This window comes from Dromaius novaehollandiae, chromosome 2, assembly GCF_036370855.1.
Source record: "Dromaius novaehollandiae isolate bDroNov1 chromosome 2, bDroNov1.hap1, whole genome shotgun sequence".
Taxonomy (NCBI): domain Eukaryota; kingdom Metazoa; phylum Chordata; class Aves; order Casuariiformes; family Dromaiidae; genus Dromaius; species Dromaius novaehollandiae.
In genome coordinates this window covers 48182109-48206048 of record NC_088099.1, presented here as the reverse complement: position 1 = coordinate 48206048, position 23940 = coordinate 48182109, and the positions used below count along the sequence as shown (strand labels likewise).

Below are 23940 nucleotides of genomic sequence, written 5' to 3'. Positions count from 1 at the left end.
TTACCGCCATCCCTGTATCGGAGGCATAAAGGTATTGATGAAATCCTGGCACGTGGTGAAGTTAATTGGTAAAAGTCTCATTGCCTGTAATGGAGCCAGGACTTCACCTAATGCTTGTGGACCAGATCCAACTATGCTGGTGTATTGATGACCATCATACAGTCGATTCACATTCTGCAGAACAGGAGCTGTAGTTTTCTAAGAGAATGAGGCTCTATTGTCAGGAAGAAAACTTAGAAAGTTGTTTCTAGGTTGTCTTAACTAAGGCTGCAAATAGTCTATCAGAATAAGTGTAGGATATGAGCCCTTTTCCCCCTATTAGTCCACTTTTTTGAGTAGTTCTGAAACAGTTTAAAGAATGGAGATACCTTTACTGAGTGAAAAAGTTCAAATATTTTCTCTGCAGTGCTCTGGAGAAGGCTTTACTTCAGCCAGGTAGAGTTGCACAAGAAATAATGGTTCATTTCAGCTGTTTCACTCTATTCTTACCAGAGCCCAACTTCAGAGGAAATCTGAAATGAGCCACAGAAAGTTTATTTTAAATTTTTGCAGAAGTCCAACTACTGAAAAGAGAAAGCTGAGTGATGACCAGCTTGGTTGAAAAAAGCCCTGGAATGAAGAATTTCATGTAAAGCAGGAAAGACCAAATTCTAGTGTAGTTATTCTCCAACATGCAATCCAGGATACAAATGTGTATAAATTTAGAATTTGGCCTTGGAACATCATGAATACGGAAACAGGATAATGTCAAGTGCCTTAGCTTTCGTAATGAAGATTTTGCATAGCTTTTCTCATAACCAAGTAAGGAGAATGGCTAGCTAAAGGATAAAGGCTTTGCTGTAAAAAGAACTGCTTTGAAATGTAAGTGGGGTACATATACTTCAGGGAGAAGTATATTTCCTTGTATTTCTGCAGAAATATAAGGAAAAAGCTACCCAAGATAGTTTCTGATCAGAGTTTTAATTAGCCACTGTTGTTCAGTACTGTTGCCCTAAACTGCGTCTATGAAATGGCTGCAGTCCCTGACTAGGGATAATTTTCTTCCTTAAAAGATATTATCCCTTCAACTCATTATTGAGTCTCAGGGGATAGATACCGAAGTAACAGCACACAAAAAATCTCATTCTTCTTGCAATATATGAGCTAGGATCTCACCTGCATCAGAGCTAGGTCAGACTGGGGAGCTCCTCTTCATGGGACTACTCTGGCTGCTGGGAGCTGTAGGCTTTGTGGCTGCTTCGCCCTTTGGCTAGCACAGAGCAGCTGGAGAATGAACGAAGGATTTGGCCTTCTCTCTCATCCAAGTCAGTCTCTTTTCCTCCCAAGTTTGTGGAGTGCTTTAAGTTAAGTAAGGTCCTACATACTTAGCTGGGTTGTCCAGTGCTCTGCTTCTCCAGGTAGGTGGCAAGGTAGTACCAGGATGAATCATACAAACACTTTAATCGATCGATCTTTGTGCATAAGCACAGCTTTCTGGTTTTTGCTGTCTTTGTGTACACTACAAGCTGCAGTGTCTGACTGGCTGAAGGAAACTCGGATTATTTTCCAGAGTATGCTTCCATGGTCTGGCTGTCAGCTGCCTCCAGACAGGATTTAGTCGTAAGACTCACTGCCAGTGTATTAACAGCTAACCTTCGGAACATGTTTTGGACTGGTTCATAAATTGCCAGGTTAAGTTACAAGACTCTCCATTACCTCTGCACTAAGGCACTATATATATAATAGTTGTTTCACTGTGAAATCCTAATGGAGACTAACCACTTTAAACATTTTCCTGACGGTATATAGGGAAAATAATCGAAAATAATCTCAGTATCTATGCAAGCCCATGCACAAACACACACTTACCTTGGTCAGTATTAGCTCTTGTTCTCCATGTGTTTAAGGAACATGCTTTGTCTCTATTATGTTTCAGAAGACAAATAGGATGGTGAGGACCGAAGAGTTATTTTATCATAAACACATGGGAATTTTAGTCAGTGAAAATTCAGTCTAAGTCTCATATTGAGACTTGGAATACCTCTTTCTTGTATCAAGTCAGGACACAGAAATTAAATTTTAAAAAATAATGTTTGATTTTGGATAATATGGTCTGGATCTGACATAAGAATTCTTATTTTGCTGTTGAATTCTCACACAGGAAGCCACCTCACTCTCTGGGAGACTCTGAATGGGGAAATAGTTGTATTTCTTATCTAGGCTGCAGTACAGAACATCAATATTTGCTGGAGCTGGAGGATGGTTAATAAAATCCAAATTATATTTTTGTGGAAATCAGCTAAAATCAAAAATTGTGCAAGTGAATTTGGGGTCCATGCAGAGGTGGTGTGGTTAACCTAGCTGGCAGGTTCTGGGAGGCATTAGGAAGTGCAGTCAGAGAAGCCTGTGCTATTGCAGCTCCAGTGCCAATACAGTTTTCCTTGCATGCTACTCAGAAGGTCCCTTTGTAATCAGAGTATTGTCAATATCTAGCTTTGGTGAGACAGCTGAACAGATAGAAAGTCAGAGAAAAGTTCCATCTGCATCCACCCGAGATATTTTTTTCTTTCTGAAGAAAAGACCCTTCTCCCTCTTCCCTGTGAAAAAGTTCATTTTCAGCCTGAAAGGAAACCCTTTATTTTGGGGCACTTGCAAGAAAAGCTGAAGAAATGAAGATCTAGATTCCCAGAACTGATGCTTTTGATGTCCTCTTTTACTGAGAGTTGGTTGGTTAGATCAATCAGGAATTGTGCCATTCCTTGAGAGAGCTTGAGGCCATGTTTCCTCTCCTTGCAGCCATCAGGGATGCTGGGCGGGGGGGATTTGTGGAGGATTTGATATGAAAAGCATATAGGGCTACCCTAAAAAAAAGCTTTTAAAAAGATTTCATAGTTAAGGAAATAAGCCTTTGATTATCACCTGTAGTCTTCACCTGATTCTAGATTGCGCAAAGTCACTCCCTGTTTATTTTCTCTTTTTGGGCAGGTTTTTTAATAACTTCTGGGCCTTAGGACGTTTTCAGTATACTTTTCACATACAGTTGAAATGCAGAATCATTAATATGTACAACATGTTTGTCAGAGAGTAGCAATTAATTTCTATGGCCAGATGTCAAACTGAAAAAAAGTAGTTGTAATGGATGTACTTGCAGGAACCCCCTTTCTCCCTTGGCTGTAGTTGTGCAAATGGCACTGAGATAATACTGTAATTGTTTTCATTTTCCATGAAGCCAGTATGAAGATTAAAGCACCATCTGGCTTTCTGAAAGCTAAAGTTACAGAACCTCTAGCTTGAAAAAACAAGCAGACCCTGTTTGGCTGGCCATCTTAAATGTAATTTAATTTTGCTCATCTCTAGTTAAAATTCTAACCCCAAATCAGCAGTCAGAGTTTTTGCCTCTTCTTCCTTCTTTTTGCCTTTTCCCCAAAAAAGTTTTCAAAGTAACTTTTCCTGGAGGTCTGTGATAACATTGGGTATGTTCTTCTATTTATGCTCCAATGGAGTTTAAAGTCAGAACCTGAAAAGTAAAGCTGGTTTAAAGAATTTCACAATAAAAGCTTTTTTTTTTCCTTTTACAAATGGCCTTTTTTCAAAGGCATTTTTTGAAAAGCATTGCTAAAACTATACTTCTTGTATATTTACATCAATTTTGCTATGGCATTTTGACAAATCTTTTTAGTCAGTGTTACTTTTAGGATCTTAAATTATTTGCACAGTCATTACAGATAAAGCTCTTTAAGTAATGTTTTGTCTCTGAAACCTATTTTTTTCTTCAATGAAAAATTGAGTAAGTAATTTAAATAAAAAATGGCTAACATATTAACAAGAAAATTTGCATAAAGAGAAAATGAAGCAGTTTCAACTTATGAAACAGAAATGGTTTCAGTGGTTTTGTTTTTGTTTTGTAAATTAAATTCTATTTTTGTTGTAGCTTTTTGTTACCTGTTCTTCTAAAAATTACAGTTAACAACAAATGCGTAGGGCTCTTTAATGAAGATTTCATCATAACGAATTCACCGGGGCTGTTAGTAATGAAAATACTGTGTCTAATTATGTTTCAGGCAACATTACCACTATCAGAACCAGAAAACCAGTCCTATTTGATTACTGTTGTATAAAACTTAGTCTATAAATAAACACACACTTCCTCCACCCCCCAGGGTCAAAGCTGCTAAACAGGATGTCTATGTCTTAGAGAAAAATACTTTCACTTTTTCATCTCAAGATCTTCCTTATCTTTGGGATCCCTACATGAAAAAAGTAAGCAAAATTGCAGGCGATAAGATGGAAAAATCGGAGTGCTCAAGAAATAGGATTTGCCTGACCAGTGAACTATTTCAAATGATTAATGCCTGGAGCAGTATGAGATGTGCTTATACTCTTTCCCTATGGGCAGTCCTTTGTAGCGCTGCTGTAAATCTACAGTGTGAATCAGAGAAATTCTCCTTGCATCAAACCAAACCCCTTCCTGAGGCTAAGTGGAACAGTATTGAACATTCAAAAGAAAGCTAAAGGCATTTTAAAAAAGGAACTTCAATGATAAAGTATGTGGTGGTATACTGCCTGGAGGAGTCCGGTGCATGCATTTAGTGACATCACCACCTCTGTTCCTTCCACAAAGGCAGCTGAGGTTCCTGGGCACTCGATAGCATGATAAATTCAGGAAACTGGCTTAGATGTACAGATCAAACAATTTCAGCTATGCTTGAAGTCAATGCACCTGACATGGACAAACATTTTGTGCAGAAGAGGCTATTTATTGACTTACTGCTGTTATAGGAGGATGTTAGATTGTGAGAATCTATTATGGGAGACTTTGTGCAAGTCCCCACTTGTAGTGGGTTAGATTCTTGTCAGTTAGACTTTCTCTTGAAAGTTTTTTATCCTTTTGCTCCCACTCAAGGAATTTGATTATTTTGCACATACCTCAAGCTTGCTATTGAATCTTTCCCCCTACCTGCAAAGTGAAATCGCAAACCACTGGTTTGGTGGTCCAATGAAAAGGGATTGGTTATAGTGGTCACATACTGACTTTGGCTGAATTTTTCGTACGTTTATCACCTCTGATAGAATTAATGTAAAAGAATCTAAATGGAGCCACATTAAAAGGCTGGTTAGAAACTGTAGCCGGTGGACATGGAAGTCTGTTTCACTAGAGTTCCTTCCTAGAAAGGTTTAACACTCAATGTCCAGTCAAGATCCAGTGATTTCCAGTCCCCTTGTATGTAAATTCAAAGTGTCCCTTTGGACCAAGCAAACTTCAAATGACTTGAGCGTGAGAACTCTCTGGGGAGCAAACCTCACTTGTTCTCCTGTGTCGTCTGACCATCAGGGCTGGGCTGGAGGCGCTGAGCCTGGTTTGGATGAAGTGGTCTGATAAAACCCAATGTCATTAAGCTGGTACTCCACAACTGCTGCCCCATTGCCCTGGGTTGTGTGTCACTCCTGCCTTTCTCAGCAGGCAGCTCCTCCACCTCTCCCCCTGACCCAGTCCTTCACCCCACACCCAGACCCAGACCTAGTAGAATCTGATCCTCGAAAGGGAGAGACAGTTTCCCTCGAAGCCATCTGATAGCCAGATGTCAGCACGCTCCTGATGACAATGGAGATGGTTTTGAGGCATTTCTGCTTTAAAAAAAGAAGAAACAGAGATGATTGTTAGCAGGATGTTTTCAGTAAAGGTCTCCTGATTCTGTCAATATATGTGAGCTTTAGCCAGCGAGACCATGAGGCTGAATCTGGGATTCTGTTCTTTAAGGTTGTGAGCCCCTTTGTTGTCTTTGGGCCAGTTTTAAAAGTAATATTTAGCAAACCTTGTAGTTTTTGCTATGTGCTTTAGTCTTGACTAGCTGAATTTTATTTAGCAATGTCTGTAAATAAAATTCTCACAGTTCAAATTCATAGAGATGTTCATGTTTATGCACGATTTTATGAATGACTTCCAGTGGGAGTTGGTTTGAATAGTCACTGTTGAGCGACTCTGGAAAACAGCCAAGCTGTGGGCACCAAACACTGATGTATACAAATTCAAAGCCATTTCAGAAAATGATCTTGTAACTATTTCCTCACCTTCATTGACTATAAAAATGAGAATGATAATGTTTGTCCACTGCAACTAATGTCTTGAAAATTAAGTGATATTTGTAAAGCACTTCAGAGAGGTAATTTACTCTCATTCAGGACAGCATTTGAGCATGAACATGCAAATAGAGACAATCTTATTTTTTGCATCTGTGTAAAAGATGCAGTCGATGAATTATTTCTTTCTAAATACATGAACTTGCTTTCATCAGCCAACACCATTACACACAGCTGCTGGAGCAAGCTGTGTTGAGATTCCACTTGTCATTTCATTTTGATCTTGACAAGAATGTGCTTTTAATCTCTCTTGTGTTTCCTTCTAGATAAAACATTCCACCCAACGCATTTCGTAATTTCTCCTGTAGTATTTTTCAATAAAACGTGTTTGTTATCTAAAGAAACATGTTTTCCTCTGTTTTTTTCTGCTTTCCCTCCCCAGTGCATAGTTTGGGACTGGGATTCCAACGGCAAACATGACTTCATTGGAGAGTTTAGTTCGACATTCAAGGAAATGCGAGGAGCTATGGAAGGGAGACAGGTAGGTGAAAACCACTGAGAGAATCTCAGCATATATGCTCTGCAGAGCAATTTTCATCAGACAAATATGTAATAATGCTGGTGACATTGCTTAATTGTTTTTCAGAAGTTTACTTGATCTGTTGACCTCTCATGTATGTTTTACTGTTACTTGGACTCTGAAAATGCAAATCGCAGCTCTTCCGGCACTTCCATATAATAATTAGTCTCTTTTTCTAGTTCACATTCCACAGACATTTCTTTCCATTAACATTTATTTTCTTTGAGCGTAAACACATGATTTCTCTGAAGCGCTGTGCTGTACTGCCAGGACAGGTACTGAACACATTCCCCTATTGGCCAAAAGCCTTTTATTGGGTGAGGGTCATTCTCCACCTGTCTCCATGTTTGATGTGCTGTCTTCATTGCTGCCAGCTCTACCTTGAACCTGTCATGGTGAAACCAATCGGTTTCTTAAATGTCTCATGAATTACAGTCCTAAGGGAAAATGGAATTGTTAGCTCATCAATAATTTCACTTCTTTATGGCAGTCTGATCTTTGCAAATTGAAGCTGATGGTAATTATTGCGTATGATAAATGATTTGGCATATCTAATTCTAGAAACTGTCATTTGCTATTATTATTTAATCCCAAAGGTGTTAGTTTTGATAAATTCTCTGAGGGGAGTTAAAAATGTTGGCTTTCTAATCTGCTGATAATTTCTAGCCACTGCTTCATGGCAATCTGAAAATCAAACACAAGTGCCTAATAAACTTTGTTTGGACTTTACATTAAGGTTCTATTTATAATGGGTTGATGAAAAACGAACAAAGAATCAAAAGGTGCTTAATAAATGCTAAGCAGTCTGGCTATTCTCTAGGTCAGCAAGTTCTCTATGATTCTTCTACATATCTTCCACTGATGTGGAAACTAGAGTTTACATATGCTGCTCATGTATGTAAAGATCTGTTGATATGTATTAGTCATATATTAACCCATTATAAATAATTTCTGAACAGAGCCTGACTGTGAAGTAAAAACCTGTTTTGTTCTCTCAGGGTCAAGTTAAGTCAGAGGATCAGGACCCACTTGCAACATTCTGGGCTAGCTTTTTTTGCACTTTCTACAGCGCTTACTTGAATTGGTACCAACCAAAACTTAATCCAGACTGAATTTGAGTGGAATTAAAAGCCATCTCAAATGATAAACAGATTCCAGAGTGAGTAGCATTAACAAGGCCAGTGCTGTGACAGTGCCCCAAACTTTTACACAAATGTCTGTGGCTGGGAAAGGGACTGTGCAAGAATAGTAAAGGGTGTGTATTCCCAAAGTAAACTTCTTTAGAAGAGCATCACAGCCCCTCCCAAACAGAAAGCTTTTGGCCAAGGTAAGAGACATGGAGGCCAGAGTACCAGGAATGGCTGAGAAGGACAAACTGTATGTTTTTTTTATTTTGATGGAGAAATAATGTGTTCTTTTCATCTCCAGCTAGAGAAAAGGATGGCTATTCTGTTACAGGCATAAGAAGTTAGTACAGTCATTTGTCAGTTTTTATTATAGTCTGTATAGGTTCACACTGCAGTACGTCTAGAAGTGTTTCAGTGTTGCACAGTGCCTTAAGTGCCTGACCCTTTGCATTGCCAAGGGCCTGCCATTTGCAATTCTGCAGGCTGTCTTTTGCTTGTAGCACTGCAATCTGCTTTTCACTTGCCAGTGCACAACCTTTCACCTCTGTACTCCTAAGCTGTTGTGGCAGGATTTCTCCCTTGTTTCTCTCATGCTATTGTTCTTGTGCAGTTATTCTATGGGCTTGCAGCTGCACAACCCACTACTGTTGTTATAGCAGGTTCTCATGGAAAGTGATGGTCTCTAGTGTGAGAGTCACCCCTTCTCATCCCTCCCCTTTTCTAATCCTTGTTTTGTAGCTTTTAGTCTGTTCTAGAGGACAACAGGATTTAGTGAATAGCATAGTAGGTAATAGTCGTTTAAAAGCTGGTAGGTATTGCTCAAAAATATGCATGCACAAACCTTTACAACCAGTCAGCACTTGCACCCGATGAAAGCCTGCTTCTGTCGGTGCTAATAGTATAATAAGCACGAACAAGCAGTAGGGAGTTTGAGCAGATCTAATGAAAATTATATAGTTACTATGGAAAAAGTATTATGGGGGAGTACCTGCTGCACAGGAGAGGATGCTTTTGTGAGACACCGTGTCACTTCTCTTCCTCGCTGGCCACTGGAAAAAAATTTCCCTTTCCTGTTCCTTTTTTCTCTTTCTTACTTTCTTTGTATCTCTGTCACTCTGTTTCTCTCTTTCTCCTTTTTGTCTTTTTCCTAAAAGTAACAGTTACTGTTAAAGGTAATATATGCCAATAACTGCAGACCCCATAAATACATCTTTGTGCATGTAAGTCCGTGTCCGTTCTCTGCAAAAAAAAAGCATGTGCAACAGAGTGTTCGCTTTGAATATAAGGGGCTTAGTAAACTTGGAGGGAATTGCAGAGGAGGGGGAGGGTAGTCTGTTTTTAAGTGTATGTGTTGCCAGGTATTTCTAATAAGAAAGGCCACATCAGAGAAATGTATTTATACGTGGGTGAGGAGATGGGTAGCTTAGACATAGTCCTTCATTCTTAGGAGAGATTTTTTCATAGCATCAGACCAGAAGAAGTTCTGTTTTCCTCTCCTTTCAGTCAGAGGAATAAAACTGCCAACTGCATCTTTCAGTCTGTGGTGATAAGCATTCTTTCACACATCATCAGAATAGCGAGTGTCTTGAAGATGTGAACCAAAATCTGGAGTTTGATCTCGAATGCTGTGGGGAGCCAGTGTAAAGAGCAGAACACAGGTCTGGCACCACTGTTTGTGTTGCTAAGGAGACACAGTAAAGCCTTTTATTGTGCTTATGTTTTCGTTTGTGCAGTAGTAGACTATGGCCCACTAGAGTACATTGCTATAGTTCTGTCAAAGGACCATCAAAACCTCCTAGTGATTGTCAGCCAGGGTCTTTTGATCTCTTAGGCAGCTAGAGAGAATAGGAGAGAACATTTACCATTGGCAGGGGATCTGGGAACTCTCTTTAAGTACCAGTTGCAAATATGTGCAGAGTTAAAGGAGGCCAGACCAATGGCGTGGCTTTCCCCCTCTGCCTGTCAGCAACATCTGTATTGCACGGTATGAGCTCCATGAGTTGTCATAAAAACATTGAGAAGTAAGGATGGGAATAATAGAGTGGTTTGTGCTGGTGAGTAGGAAGAACTATGTGTCCTGTGTATACTGCTAGCACTTCACATCATTTCAGCAGCTCACCTCATCTCTGTATCAAGGTGTTAAAAAGGAAATGCAGTTGCCATTTAATTGTTCACAGTTCAGCCTTGAGAAAGCACTTAGAGTATTTTGGCTCATTCTTCAGCCTCTCCCTCAGGTGAGATAGAAGTGTCTTATGGCCAAATTATCAAATGATACAGAATCATTGAGATGGTCAGAATGGATACATGCCATCTACTTGTTTATAGGAGGTGATGGTGCTTCTAAGACTGTTGTGGTTCCATGCCCTGGGATGGATGCTAATTATCCCAAGGCTTGAGTATCAGCTTCTGATTAGATGAGTGTACAGCTGGCTTGCTAGCTAGCTCCACTCTAAGGTTTCTTGGGAAATTGTGTTTTAGACCAGACAAAAAACACCAAATGTGTTTTTTATAAAGTGTACTAATATTAATCAATTGCATTATATTAAAAAAGGCCAGAAAAACTTGATAAAAATGTAAAGACTATTAAAGCTGTTCATATTTAAAGGAGAAATTCCCTATTAATGACAAAAAAAGTTGCATTCTTTTTTAAGTAGAGGCAATAAAACCGTAGGGATTTGGGGAAAAAAATCACAGAAACATAAACCACCTGGATCCTCATGCAGTACAGAAGTTACATAATGGAAAAATCTGTCCCTATATTACAAAAATGTGGACGTGTATCTGCACACACACAGATAAGGGAAAGGGAAGAAAGAAACCCTACAGTACTTACTATCCTTACTAGCATTCCCACAAGCTCATAGTATTATTAGCTCTGGCTCAGAATTTTCCTGTTTGTACTTTACTCATTAGGCAATTTCATCAGAAAATACTTTTCCAGGTTTCTTGTGGGGCAGGGCAGAGGGGTGGTGCTGAGATGCACAAGATTGGATGGGATCCCGAGGGGATCTGAGATGAGGCCCTCCATCTATCCAGACCCTAGAACCGATATCTGACTATGATCCTAACATCAGGACCTTTGCAAGATGTAGTTTGTCAAATAACAGAGCCTAGGTGAAACCTTTAAGCCAGTATTAACTTTGGTAATGGACCAAGGAGTTGAATGACATCAGTGGACAGTTCCATGTCTAGTTAACTAATCAGCAGAGAGGCAACTTCATCCCAGACTGCAGCATCAGCAGCTGCTGCTGGTCCTGGAGAGGGCAGCAGGGTCCCCAGAGGAGACTAAAGCAATGTGAGGCACCTGCTCTCTGTGGAAACCAATATTGCAACCTCAGGAGTGCAGGTGAGGCTGGGGTCCTTGACTGAGAAAACAAAAAAGACTTTGATTTTCCCTTCACCCCCCAGCTGCAAATTTCCAGAGAAAACCTCTGGTAGTAATTATAAGCAGCTCTTCTCCCGTGGTGAACATCTCCCTGGGACAGGAGAAAAAAAGCTATCCTGTCCTCCTGCAAGAAGGGTTGGCAGGGATAAACTAGCCTTTCAGGCAGCAAGAGATGCAGTTTGCTTGTAAGTGACTTGCTTTTCTTGAGGCATCAGGAAGAGATAATGCAGGACATAATGTTGCCTGCTATCGATTTGGTTTTTCTCCCTGTGCATTAGACCGTGATGCCTTCTTTGTCATGTACAAATGATGCAATTTGTTTCAGCAGCTGTACATGAAAGAATAAGGAATCAGAAAAAGGAGAAGAGGAAGAATTACAGGGAAGGCAAGAGAACATGCAGTTGAGAACCAAAGCTCCATTTGACATAGCTCTCTAGCCCTTTCCTCACAGGCCTATTTGATTTCCTGGTGTGCAGACACAGTAACCAAGGGAAAGCAACTGCTCTGTATCATGATTCCCCTTGCCTCAGGGTACATGAAACCATCCTGATATCATTATTTCTTTCTCACAATGGCTTGTGCAACTGGTAGCAACATGCTGTTCAAATTCCAGTTCTTACAGTGTCTGCCATCATTTAGTCATCACCAGTGTGTGGCATGGACGATCACATCATTTGCTCTTCTCTTGGGAAGGTTTGGTGAGAGAGGGGGCAAGACTGTTTGGGAAAGCATCTCTCGTGGAGGGACCTGTGTCTCCTCATTACAGTGAAGAGCAGACTAGGACCTTCCAATTGTCAGCATTAGTTTGCTGACTTTCGTTGAAGAATAGCTGGATTGAGTTTGCTTTACACTCAGAAATTCTTCACATGCTGGTTTAGATTTTGCAGTATGAAAGAAACACCAAAGCAGTAGAGTTTGGGGGTTCATTACCAACATTTGTAACAGTAGTTATATTAAATTAACAGGGGGTAGTAAAATCAGGTTGCTTTCTGTTTCAGATTCACTGGGTTGTTTGACGGGGAAAGAGCTTGCATAGCCCAGAGCTGCCAGACATATGGAAGAAATGTTAAGTGACTATTAGAATGATGAATTTAAATTTCACAGTGTTTACCGTTAGTGTCAGACTGCAGACTCTTGCATTAGTTTCCTCTCAACTGAAAAGTTATTTTAAAAGACAAAAATGCATCAATAAAAAATGATATCAGACACCAAATCAATAGTGGAATGTAGGAACAGACTGAAAACTGAGCTTGTCTTCACAGTGCAAGCAAAATATTTGAATTTTTTTCTTATTACTTACCTGCTTAGACTGCTGTTCCCTTTAGAAGAGCTGGAGATATGACAGTGATATGCCTGTGTAGAGGATTTCCTTTAAATGATGCCTCTCACATCTTCAGCTCTTGCTTTGGGAATTGCAGAGGTCTGGAACCAGATCTTTGCAGGTAATTAAAGACAACTGTGAGTTTTGTGTAAAGCAGTCTAAAATTTTCTTAAGTCTACACATGAATTGGGAAAGGAGTTTTCCTTTCTCCTTCCCCTGCCCCTTTCCCTTCCCTATACTATCACACTAACAGATTTAATACGTGCAAAATTGTTCTTTTTTTCCACTCTCTGGGGATTCCCCAATCTGTTTTTTACTTTGCTTTCTTATTTACATCAGTTAATGACGTTAGTGACCTGCATGTGGAATATTTTAATAAGCTTTCGACAGTTGCTGAGAATTGTTACCCATAAATCTCAGAATGCAGATCAACATTCCCAGTTACGTTTTACAGTTAGCACAGAAAAGCTGAGAGGGCTGGCCATGGGCACACAGCTTTCTCCCCTAAAATAGTTTTTTGTACTGCCTTGGTCTTCAGAAAATGTAAACTTTTTCTAAAAGCCAGTTACATGAACATAAATGTAGATCAGGTTTACATAATCTTTTTCCCAGAGGAGAGGGATTATGTGCACAGTGAAGATTTATACAGGTCAGGCCTTGTTGTTTAAACATGCACGCTGATAAGTGTTCATGTTGGAGGAAGATGAGATTAGGGAAGTGCACCTTGGACATTCAGGGGAAAGCAGTGAGGTCTCTCCGGTGTAGTTCAGTGTCGAAAGGAGGAATGCACTGTTTTCTCTCCTACTTTCGACTCGTACTTTTTTCTCTCTATTCATTACCTTACGGCGTCTTTATAATATATAGAGACTGCACAATTTCTTTGTATGAATGCTTCCAATACGTTTGGAAGATAACTGCATGCTAAATTGTCTTGCTAGACAGCAGTATATCAGGATGTGAGTGGGCAGTGCTTTTGCTTCGCTGTCAGATTGCTTTCCCGAATACGAGCTTATTGCACCCTTGTATTCTGTCACATAGAGCTCTCTCTAGTTGGAAAGAAGGGCTTTTATTTCTTAAGCCTGACCGATTCTCTTGAGTACAGAAAAATGTTTTTGGAGGATTTCCCCTGAACATGTGGGCCTGTGTCTGCCTGTCTTCTCAGTTGGAAAATTCATTTCGCAAGACAACTAATTGAGCTGTAGGCTAACTGGGAGAGCAAGCAGATGTGCTTCCTACCGTTCGAATTTTTTTTTCTTTTCTTATTCTTGGCTCTGTCACCTGTCTCCAGAAATACAGTGATGAAAATACTTCTCATTCCCTGTGTAGAAAAGATCTCATGTTGCTCCAAAGTTGTATGTTTTGGCTTCCCCTTTTGACATCTGGAAAAAAGCTCTAAGTCTGAAATATTTCAGAGGCATTCAAATAATTGCAGTTAGGCAATGGTTCCAAGCTTGGTGAAATTGGTGGGACTGTTGTAAGGTAAAAATGCTTTGCATGCTCAAGCACTTTGCTCATACAAATGGTATGTGAGGATCCTCACTATAAATAAACTATTGCAATGTTTAAATGTGTTTCATTTCAAAATGTTAAAATAGGGTTTTTTTTTTTACCAAACGGGCCATTCTGGTTACTTCTGGAGATGGATTCTTTATGTTACCCAACATCACATTAGAGCTCACATGTTTCCTTCTCCTCAGCACTTGAAAACACCTCCTTGAAAGAAAATAGTAATGTTCTTAATACTATGTAGTAACACATTACACATACAAATTTGGAATTACAAGTGCTGTGTATTTTGCTTCTGCAGTAAGAGGCATGAATATTATTGTAGTCATTAGAGTTTGTATTCTAAAACCCTGGCCTTATCAATCTGCCTGAAGCCAGAGAAGGCCCGAAAATTAGAAGTAAGACTCTGGGAAATGTTTTGGTGGGAACAAAACAATATATTTCAGTGACAAGGTATGACTATTTTGCTGTAAAATTGCATACTTGTAAATAAGACTAATCTGAACATTTTCAGGAAAGGTTTTTCGTTTTTATTTTTAGGAATAATTTTCAAAGTTTGAACTCTTAAATATATCAGTAATTACTTAACCTTCTGTGCACATCTCAGTGCTTTTCTCAACTTTTTATTTTTACTATCATAATCAAAGAACAAACTATCATAATCAAAGAACAAACTCTTGCTCTCTCTCAAGCATCTAAAGACAACAATATGGGTTAAGGAATCATTTTAATCTCTGATCAGAATTTCTCTCATCCTGACAGTTTAATACAAAACACCAGAGTTACTGTGTAGGGAGTTTTGCAGTTAATATAATGCATCAGGATGCTCCCTCATGTATTTTCACTGGTATTAAGTCCCCCCCCCCTTTTTTTTTTCTTCTTATATGATCTCAAAAGATATGCAGAGGTTACATAACACCTCTACAAGCCTGGAAAGTGGTAACAGAGGAATCTAGGTAGTTGGGTATCTCTCTCAATGCTATGTCCATATATGCATTTTGGAAGACAGATGTTTGCCCTCGGCTGTTTTCTGTTAAGATCATTCTCAGAATAGTCCATGGTTTTCACTTTTTCTTTGGTGTGCACTATTTGATAGGATTTAGTCAACCTTGGAAATCAGACAGTGCCATCTTTGTTAATTATTCAATTTGTACATAAATTTTCCCTCATGCGGTTACTGCTTTTTTCACAGGTACAGTGGGAGTGCATAAACCCCAAGTACAAAGCAAAGAAGAAGAATTACAAGAACTCAGGCATTGTCATCCTTAACCAGTGCAAGGTATCTGTGTTTTGCTCTTTGTCTTTTTCTTTTCTAAGATCTCCATGATATATTTAATGGTGGTTTAAGATGGAGACACCAAACCAGAACTGTGGGTAGAAAAGCAATAGAAAGTGATCCACTTCAAAAACAAACAAACAAAAAAAAGACAAAGGGTTGAATCTCAAAACTAAGTGAACACTCCCCGAATTCTCCTCCTCTTTCATTTCTGTTCTCCTCTCCTTGCAATGAAATAGGTGGTACGGACCTGGTAAGCCTACAGGCTTACTCTGTGGCTTTCTGTGTGTTTCCCTTCCAATTCTTTCGACATTCCTATCTCTGAATATAGAAAAATGCTCTTTTTCCTCCTAAACCAATAGCAAAATTCCCATTGGCATCCGATTATAAGAAGCAGTGCTTGGTTCTACTTTTGGTGTGAATTTACCTTTCTGTAGTTTTAGAATAATTTTGGTACTTTCTCGCTTTACATTTTTGTTCCTTTCCCAAATTACATTTAACCCTTTCTTCCTCTCCCTTTTTTTTCTGTTGATCCATCCTCCTCCTTCCAATTTACTTTGTTCAAGCTGTTTCCAAGCTTTGATATTTTAGCAATACACAATTAATTTGAATATCTTGCTTTCTTGTCTGCAGATCCACAAGATGCATTCTTTCTTAGATTATATCATGGGAGGCTGCCAAATACAGTTTACAGTAAGTGTCTTCTTCCTCTAACTTGTTTTAAAGAAAGGGAATCCCTTTAGATACTGATTCATCACTTTCACAGAGAAAAGAGTGTTGTATGCCGTTCCCTGATAAATTATTAAGGTCTCCTTGCAAAATGTATTATGCCCAGCAAATAAAACTATGCCAATGCTGTAAGATTTTCTTTCACATACTTGATTTCCTTCTATGTTTTGCAGCAGTGGCAATCACATTGCCAAATGTAAAGACAACATCATACAGGGGGTGAGAAGCTGAGCTGGTGTAATCTCATCAACTCCATCTGAGCAGCACTAAGTCCCAAGAGCTAAGGAAATGAATTAACCCTTGTGACAGTGCTGACTCACCTTTGGCTTTTGAGCCTCATGTTGTCTACAAGCATTTCAGATAAGTTTCCTTGCTAGGGCTGTGTCATGTGGAATTTCTTCTCGCCTCTCTTTAGCCACTTTAGCCAGGCACCTCGTGCCATCAGTTGGGGTAAATGTTGATATTTGCTACCTCAGGCATAACTGCCAGCAGCCAGATGGCACTACAGGGGGATGAGGTTATAATTTAGAACTACTTCAGAAGTTACTCTGTTCAAGGAGCAGGGGAAAAAATGATTTGTGGATATTGCCACATGTTTGCTTTAATCTCATAGCATAGGATTGGTGATTTTGGCTCAGTTCTAGTCTAGTTTATGTGACTTTTAATTTCATGACAGATGCATGGATTAAAATCTGATTTTCCAAGGCAATATTTTTCTTCTGGAGAAGATCTTTACTTTTCCCAGCTTCTGCCACAAATGAGCTAGATTGTTCTGTTTTTGCTTTTGATTTGACTAGATTGTACCTAATACTCTTGTTGGGAGATGTTTTGAAATAAGAAAAAAAGAAGCTTTTCTCTTCCCAAGTATCAAGTACAGGACATTACTGAAGTCTTCTGTTTCACTTTTTTCCATTTCATTTCCCAAAATGTTTTGGCAAAAAAAGAAATGTTTGTATCCAAACAAAAATTTTTCAGCAACAACAGCAGCTCTAGACAATAGTAGATTGTCTTCTTCTATATGAATCAAGTTTTTGAGAAATAAAGACATCTGCTTTGCCAGTGCACCTTAGAAACAAACTGGACAACACCAAGAACTGAGGACTCTATTTTTGGTTTTTAAGGAAAAATGTACATCTATATTCTTTTAAGTAAGGCATCCTATGCAATTCCCTCTCTGCGTTACCCTAGTTCCTTTTCTTTGTCTCCAAATTTCATTTATTCCCAGATGCCTGGAACACCATTTCCCCTCCAGCTCTCAAGCTCACCAATTCCTGGAAACCCCTTAAATTTATCTTTCTTGACACTCCCCCAAAAATAAGTCTGGAAGAACTCAAATATCAAATATTTTCAAGGTCATTTGCAGAGAGACAGTATCTTCAAGCAATATTTAAAAACCTTTCCTAATCAAGGCAGGTTTTAGGCACATGCAAAGACTAGTTAATATGCATTTCCCACAAGCCTAACACAAGCACAAGAAGAGAAGACTTCATAAACATTAGAAAGTGTCTGGGGACATACATGTTGTTATGCTACAGCTGTGATTTTCAGACTCTTTTGATTCTTCCTAAATGTTTTCCAATGGAAGAGCAAGTCCTTATAAAGTGAATTGAAGGCTACTGGTAATGTGCTTTTCTTTTATTTACATCTCACAGATTTTCTGTCAGTAGACTGTGAACCACAAGTTCAAAACTGCTGTGTTTAAAAGGATTCCTTAATATATCTGGCTGATAGTATTGCTTCTATTATATTTTGTGGGGGATAATGTTTTTAGCAGACATCGTTTGTCTGAATACCCAGTACAAAAGATTGTCATGTTTTTGCTGGATCAGCCTTTTTAAATGGGGTTTATCCCAGTTCATTCATCTGAGAAGTTTTCTTGTTTTCTCTGAGTGCACAAATCATTGAATGTTTTCACTTGCACTCAGTTTGCATGCTCAAAAGGGTCTGTAAGTGGTTAGCTTTGGGTTATTTAGGGAAATAGGGAGGAAAGGATAGCTGAAATGAAACAAAACCATTGATAATATGAAACTCCAGTAAACTGGTCTGTAAGGACAGGCCATGAGGCCATGAAGGAGAAGAAAGATCTGTTACACAGTGAACTGCAGAGATCCCTGAATTACTGCTGACCTCAGTGGTAAGTCCACTAGCTACAGGACTGTGTAAACTCATCCCTGTTGGCTTTCAATCTGTGTGGACTCAGGGGAAGCCACCGTGGACGTCTCTATGCCTGTAGATAGCTCTGTTGGTTTATAAACTAGAGGTTCTACTTAGAGATAATCACAGGTCGAGTTTGCATTATTTTACTTCTTACTGCCTTAGTTTCACCAGTACCCAGCGGTGATAGCACAGTGCTGGTTGTGAGCCGTGTTGCCATTTCCAGAAATGTATCAGAGATTTCTTTTGCAGTCAGTGAAACACAGGGTGCAGCCTGCAGGGGAGATACCAAAAGCTCTTTTGCTTTCTGTGCTCATCACGTGAACTCCTTTACACATAGTCCTAATTTTGTTAATTCAGGCCACTGAAATATAATAGGCCTGTTTGTTCTGCCTTCCCAGATTTCCTTTTCCTTTCACTGGAATGGGAAAGTGGACTTGGAATTGTCTGAAACTGTCCTGGCACATTTGCTGTTGTTGTCATCTCAGTGACATTTCCATTGAGTTCCTGCCGTGCACAGGCAGGACGACGCAGCTGTGATCTGAAAGGGCACTTGTTGGGGGAGGGAAACTAGAATGCTAAGCATGGATTTGATAACAAAAAGTTGTAGTATGATGTACCTGCTAATTTAAGGTGCTAATTAGGGCTTTGGTAACATCATGCTGTGTGTTCTGGGGATACTTAGCACATCCATTGCAGGAACATAGTTTGTGGTTGGAAGGAACATCTCAGAAACGGAAAGTAAACTTTTCCTTCACTTTGAAACCATTTGTTAAGAAGCTTTCCTCTACGGAGATCAATAGTGCTGATTCCAGGACTTTTATGCAGTGCTTTTTGCAAAACACTCTCTTATCAGATAGTGTTCCCTGCCGTGGAAGAAATGTTCAGAAGTTGGCAGTGCACATGGGTTTCTAGTCAGAAGGTATTTCCATCACTCTGGGAAATACAGCAGAAAGGGTGTGTAACATGCATAAAAAGATCTGTAATAGAAAGATATATTGGACAGATTTTCTGTCAGACAGGTCATGGTGTTGGACAGGCTGATTCTTTGCTGACAGCTCTAGCAGGAGCCATGTAGGATGTTTTCACCCTTTAACAAGGCTGAAGAAAAAGTATGCTAAGAATGTAGTTACTATTATGTTCTGACTCAGCTGTGGAAGGATATAGAAGTGCCTTGAACTGCAACATTCGAAGATACGCTGATAAAAATCAAATGTACGTATTGTAAGGCAGATTCCTGCTTTGCTGCCAGCAAGATTAGTTTGAATGTGATATTAGCCAAACTTCTGTGATATGTTAACTTCATTTAACAAATCTTCCTTCTACGTGTTTGCACAAGACCTTGGTCCTGCCAGGGAGCACTAAAAGAGCAGAGCTCTGCATCGCTATTTTGGAACCACTGCAAGTAACAATGGTCGTCTTTCTTAGAAGTCCTCCCGTAAAGAATCAAAGAGAGATTTAGATCAAAACCAAGTATAGCGACTGAAGTATGAATATTCTTAAAAGCATCATCATAGAAAATTAGGATGTTTTTGGCTTATTAGCAGATCCCTGCTACAAGGTCCATTTCCAGAAAATAAACGGTTTTCAGGAGGGTTTTTTTTCTTTCTCAGACCCTAGCCGCAGACTTTTTTCCTAGCTCGTGAAATCCGCTGCTTATTCCTACATTTTGTTATTGTTTTCGGTTAAAAGCATCATCTAGCCTTGGCTAACAGCCACTGCAAGAAGGAAGACTTGTCCAGTTCTGTCTGGTGCATTTCAGTCCAACCGCATTAAGCATCTGTTTTGAGGTTATCAGTGAAAATGCCCCTCTTTAACCACTTTACAGAAATGCCCTCTGCTTATCTGTCATACAGTGAAATTTTTATGCTTTCTGTAATCAGTACAAATAATTAAGGTTAAAATAATATCAGGGAAAATATACACGTTTTTAAGAAAATAAACATGTGCATACATCAGCCAGGATTTTTTTAAAACAAGTGCCCCAAAACTAAGATCTTGAATCCATACAAGTATCCATGGATTTGCCTCAAGTTTCACAAACCATTAGTATTTCTTGCTCATTTTTGACAGCTGTGGCACTGAAGACTTATGTTGCAATACATACGGTTATGTACATACATGCAAGTTAACACTTGAGAGGTTCTCTGTTAATTTATTCAAATTAAATCATGCTGTCATTTGCAGAAAAAAGATCCATGTGGAAAAGTAACAGAATCACTTTTTCAGTGCATGAACAGTGTGTAGGGAAGTGGAGGTGAAAGAGTACGTTATTTGCAAGCCAGGTCAAGCTCATATCTCTTAACTGACATGCCAGGGATGGCAGTTGGTCAAGGCTACAGAGGGATTCCTGAGCTAACTAGAGCCCAGTGAAAAATATTTTTCTTCTGCCTAGTGACTGAAGTGGAAAAAGAGAAAAGGTGGGGAAAAGCTGTACTTGGTTGACCCAGTGTGATTTTTTTTCTCTTTTAGCTTTTAACAACAAAAAAAGAAGGTTCAGGAGAACTATATATTTTTGTTAAGGGAGAATCAAAATGTCTTGTTTCATTTTGGAGTTGTTTCCCCTATGTTATCTGTTTAAAAATGTAGCTTAGTGAAGTGAAAATAGCATGTCAAAGTAAAACCTTCAATATGAAAGATATTTTTAATTTTCTGAAGAGCTTCCCTGGCTTCCCTTTATTTAATCTTGAAATAATCTGAGAGAACTAAATAGATAATACAAACTATATTTAGCTCTCTTCTCCTAATACAGGTTTCATGGGCTAAGGAAAATGTTTTAGCTGTGTAAAATACTTATCCCTGTGCCAAGCAGAAACTCTATCTGGGGAAGCAGCACATTCGCAGAGGCAAACCAGGACTTTCTAAGTTGTTTTTGCAGCCTTCAGCAAGGCCCACCCTTATATATGAACTGCAGAGTAAAATTGAAAATTGAAACCCTGTGCATTTTTATCTATTGAAGATCCAGGTATAAGATTTTTTTGGAGGGAGTGGTCATTGGTGAAAATCATAAGAAAGTTTGTAAATAGCTTTCTTCCCTTTTATGAGATACCTTGGGTTTCTTGTTGCTCCTTTTAGGAATTGCTAGAAAGCAGCATCACAAATCCTGGAAAGAGCTTTCCAGTGCATGCGATCCACGCCTGTGATATCCCAGAAAGATGCCTGCAAGAGTATATCTTCAGTGAAAAATACCAAGAGAATTTCAGGAGGGGAAAATGAATTTTAAAAAGATTCATTAAATTTTTCTTTTGTGCTGAATTCTTCACCTAACCTTCTGTAAGCCTTTTGAGAACAAAAATCTGTGCAGGATTCAAGCTTTATTTTTACCCTATAGCTCATCTTTAAGCTTCCTAGCACCTATGAAATTGGAAAGTTTAATCATTTAATGCTTAAAATATGCTTTGAAGATAAAAACAGTAGGTGGGGAGTATTTCCTACTATTACTACAGATGGAACAAGCTTTAAAATAGCTAAGATATATCCCTAACTGGAGTTTTAATTTATATTTTTAGTAGGGGGTTTAACACTATAGGGACATTTTCACTACACAGCCTTTATGTCTTGAGCAGCGCCTGAGTTGGAATAACTTAATTAAGTATGAGAACTTAGAGATAGTTAATTTGATTCATTTTTATTACAGCATAATTCTCCACATGGAATAATTACGCAATAAACTTTTTCCTAATTATGCCATCTTAGTTTTATTAACTCTTCTTTTATAAGCTATCATTTAATTTTAGACAAATTTATCAGTACCATCCAAAGTTAAATTTGAGGGAGTACAGTGTAGAATGACCTTTGCTTTAATGTTGCAGTATCTGCAGAAAAGTGTTCCTTGTAAAGATGTGTGATGTGCATGGGTATGCGACTGCCCAGAACAGCTGCACAGCATACTGACTTTTCTTCTTTTGCAGGTAGCTATAGATTTCACTGCGTCGAATGGTGATCCTAGAAACAGCTGCTCCCTGCACTACATCCACCCCTATCAACCCAATGAGTACTTGAAGGCATTGGTAGCTGTTGGCGAGATTTGCCAAGACTATGACAGGTAAATAATCACATTTGCTGAAAGAATTGTCTTTAGAAGGTATTTTAACAGCGTGAAATCAATGACTACCTGCTGTCGGCTGCAGTGGCTCCGTGTTTAATCGCTTAAGAGAAATGAGAGCACATCAGGAAGAATTCTGGACCTTTACACGCTGTTGAGAGAGCTAGTGGGTTTAGATTAGCTTCAGGGTAATGAAAGGTCTGGTTCTTGGCTATTTTGCTGATATGTGTGTTAAGTTTTAGATCTGTTCCCAATGCTGAAATTGCATGTTTGCATGCATTTTTGATTCATATTGCACTTGAAGTCTGTTTTGCAGCTTCTGCCAGCCTCCTTTTTGATATGCTTTACAATATGGTTCTGTCTCATTCTACAGAGAAGTGTTCCCAAGCTTTTCTGTTTGAAACTGAGTGTGTAATTGCCTAAACTGCTTGCTGGCCATCTCTATTCTTAGAAGTACATGTGTGGTCTTTTCACTGTTCTGATCTGTTAAACATTATGGTCTCTTCCAAAATAAGCATTAAAAGACGTTGATAGTATGTGCACACAACATGCCTTAAAATAAATAAACAAATGCAAGTAATTGGGCCAAATATGCATTGATTGCGTTATGTACTTATGTTGCTTTCAAATAGGCTGCCTGCCTCTGTCAAATTAATTGCCCATTATTAATCTAATTACTGAGTGAATTTCCTTTAAATGTTCTTTCTTTGTTGGTGATACATAGTATCTTTGCACATACAATAGACATCCACCCACCACTTTGCTATATGTAAATGCCAGATCTCAAAAAAAACCCAGTGGTTCTAAAACAACAGTGGTATTGCTAGTCCAATTTGGACTATGCTTTCTGCATAAATTATGGAGGGACTTAATAACCATGGTTTGCATGTTACATGCCACATATACCAATTAGCCTGCTTAGAAGCACTTCCATTGGCATGGTAATGAAATGTCTTCTCAAAGAATAAAGATGGAAATACTGTGCTAATACAATTTCTGTAAGAATTTGATGGTCAAACTTAGTCAATGAATCTGAAAAAATTAAGATTTTATTATAAATGATTTGATTATTTGTCAGTGATTATCCACTAATGTAATAACTATTAACAATAATTCAGTGGGCTTCAAAATAGGAAAAGAAATAAAATGTAAGGGCTGGTTTATGCACACAGATTGTTTGATTTTATCACTTAAGGTATATTTGTTAAGAAAGTGAAATAGTTAAGTGGCATAACCCCTCGATGTTTATTACAAATGATTCTTTTTGCAATATAGCTTATTCCAATCAGTATGAAAAACACTGGCCAGTAATTTTTTAAATGAAATCATCAGCATAATTTGGTTCTGTTGTACTACAGAAAATGCCTATTACTGCTAATCAGCACAGTGAAGGTTATGCGAGGTATGGACTAGGGCTGAACAAAAACCAGAATTTCTTTTCCCTGGGAAATATCACCTTTCTGGCTTGTGTTCAGCCTATGCATGCTCTCAAGTTGTGACACTGTAAATGCATTCCCATACACAAGTCGATTCAATATGATCAGTGCTTTCTGATGCAAAATGTCAGGTGGAGACCTTTGCTTTATACTTGCATGTACTGAATCCAGCAAACTGGAAATGAAAATTTAAAATAATTTTTCTAAGGAAGAAAAGAAATTAAGAAGAAGAGCAAACCTACTCTCAGAATAGTCTTCAGGTTCAATATAGGAGTTCATTTTGTGTTTTGTGTTCAGTCGCAGCCTTGAGATATATGAGCATAT

The 23940-nt window shown here is 38.8% G+C and overlaps 1 protein-coding gene across 1 annotated transcript in view; it reads left to right on the top strand.

Annotated features, from left to right (window-relative positions):
- CPNE4 (copine 4) overlaps window positions 1–23940 on the top strand; it is a 233602-nt gene that overhangs the window by 170967 nt on the left and 38695 nt on the right. The window contains exons 8-11 of the mRNA XM_064506403.1: window positions 6500–6598; window positions 15169–15255; window positions 15886–15945; window positions 22047–22180. Of these exons, the coding sequence (XP_064362473.1) occupies window positions 6500–6598; window positions 15169–15255; window positions 15886–15945; window positions 22047–22180 (380 nt within the window). The remainder of the gene's footprint in view (window positions 1–6499; window positions 6599–15168; window positions 15256–15885; window positions 15946–22046; window positions 22181–23940) is intronic.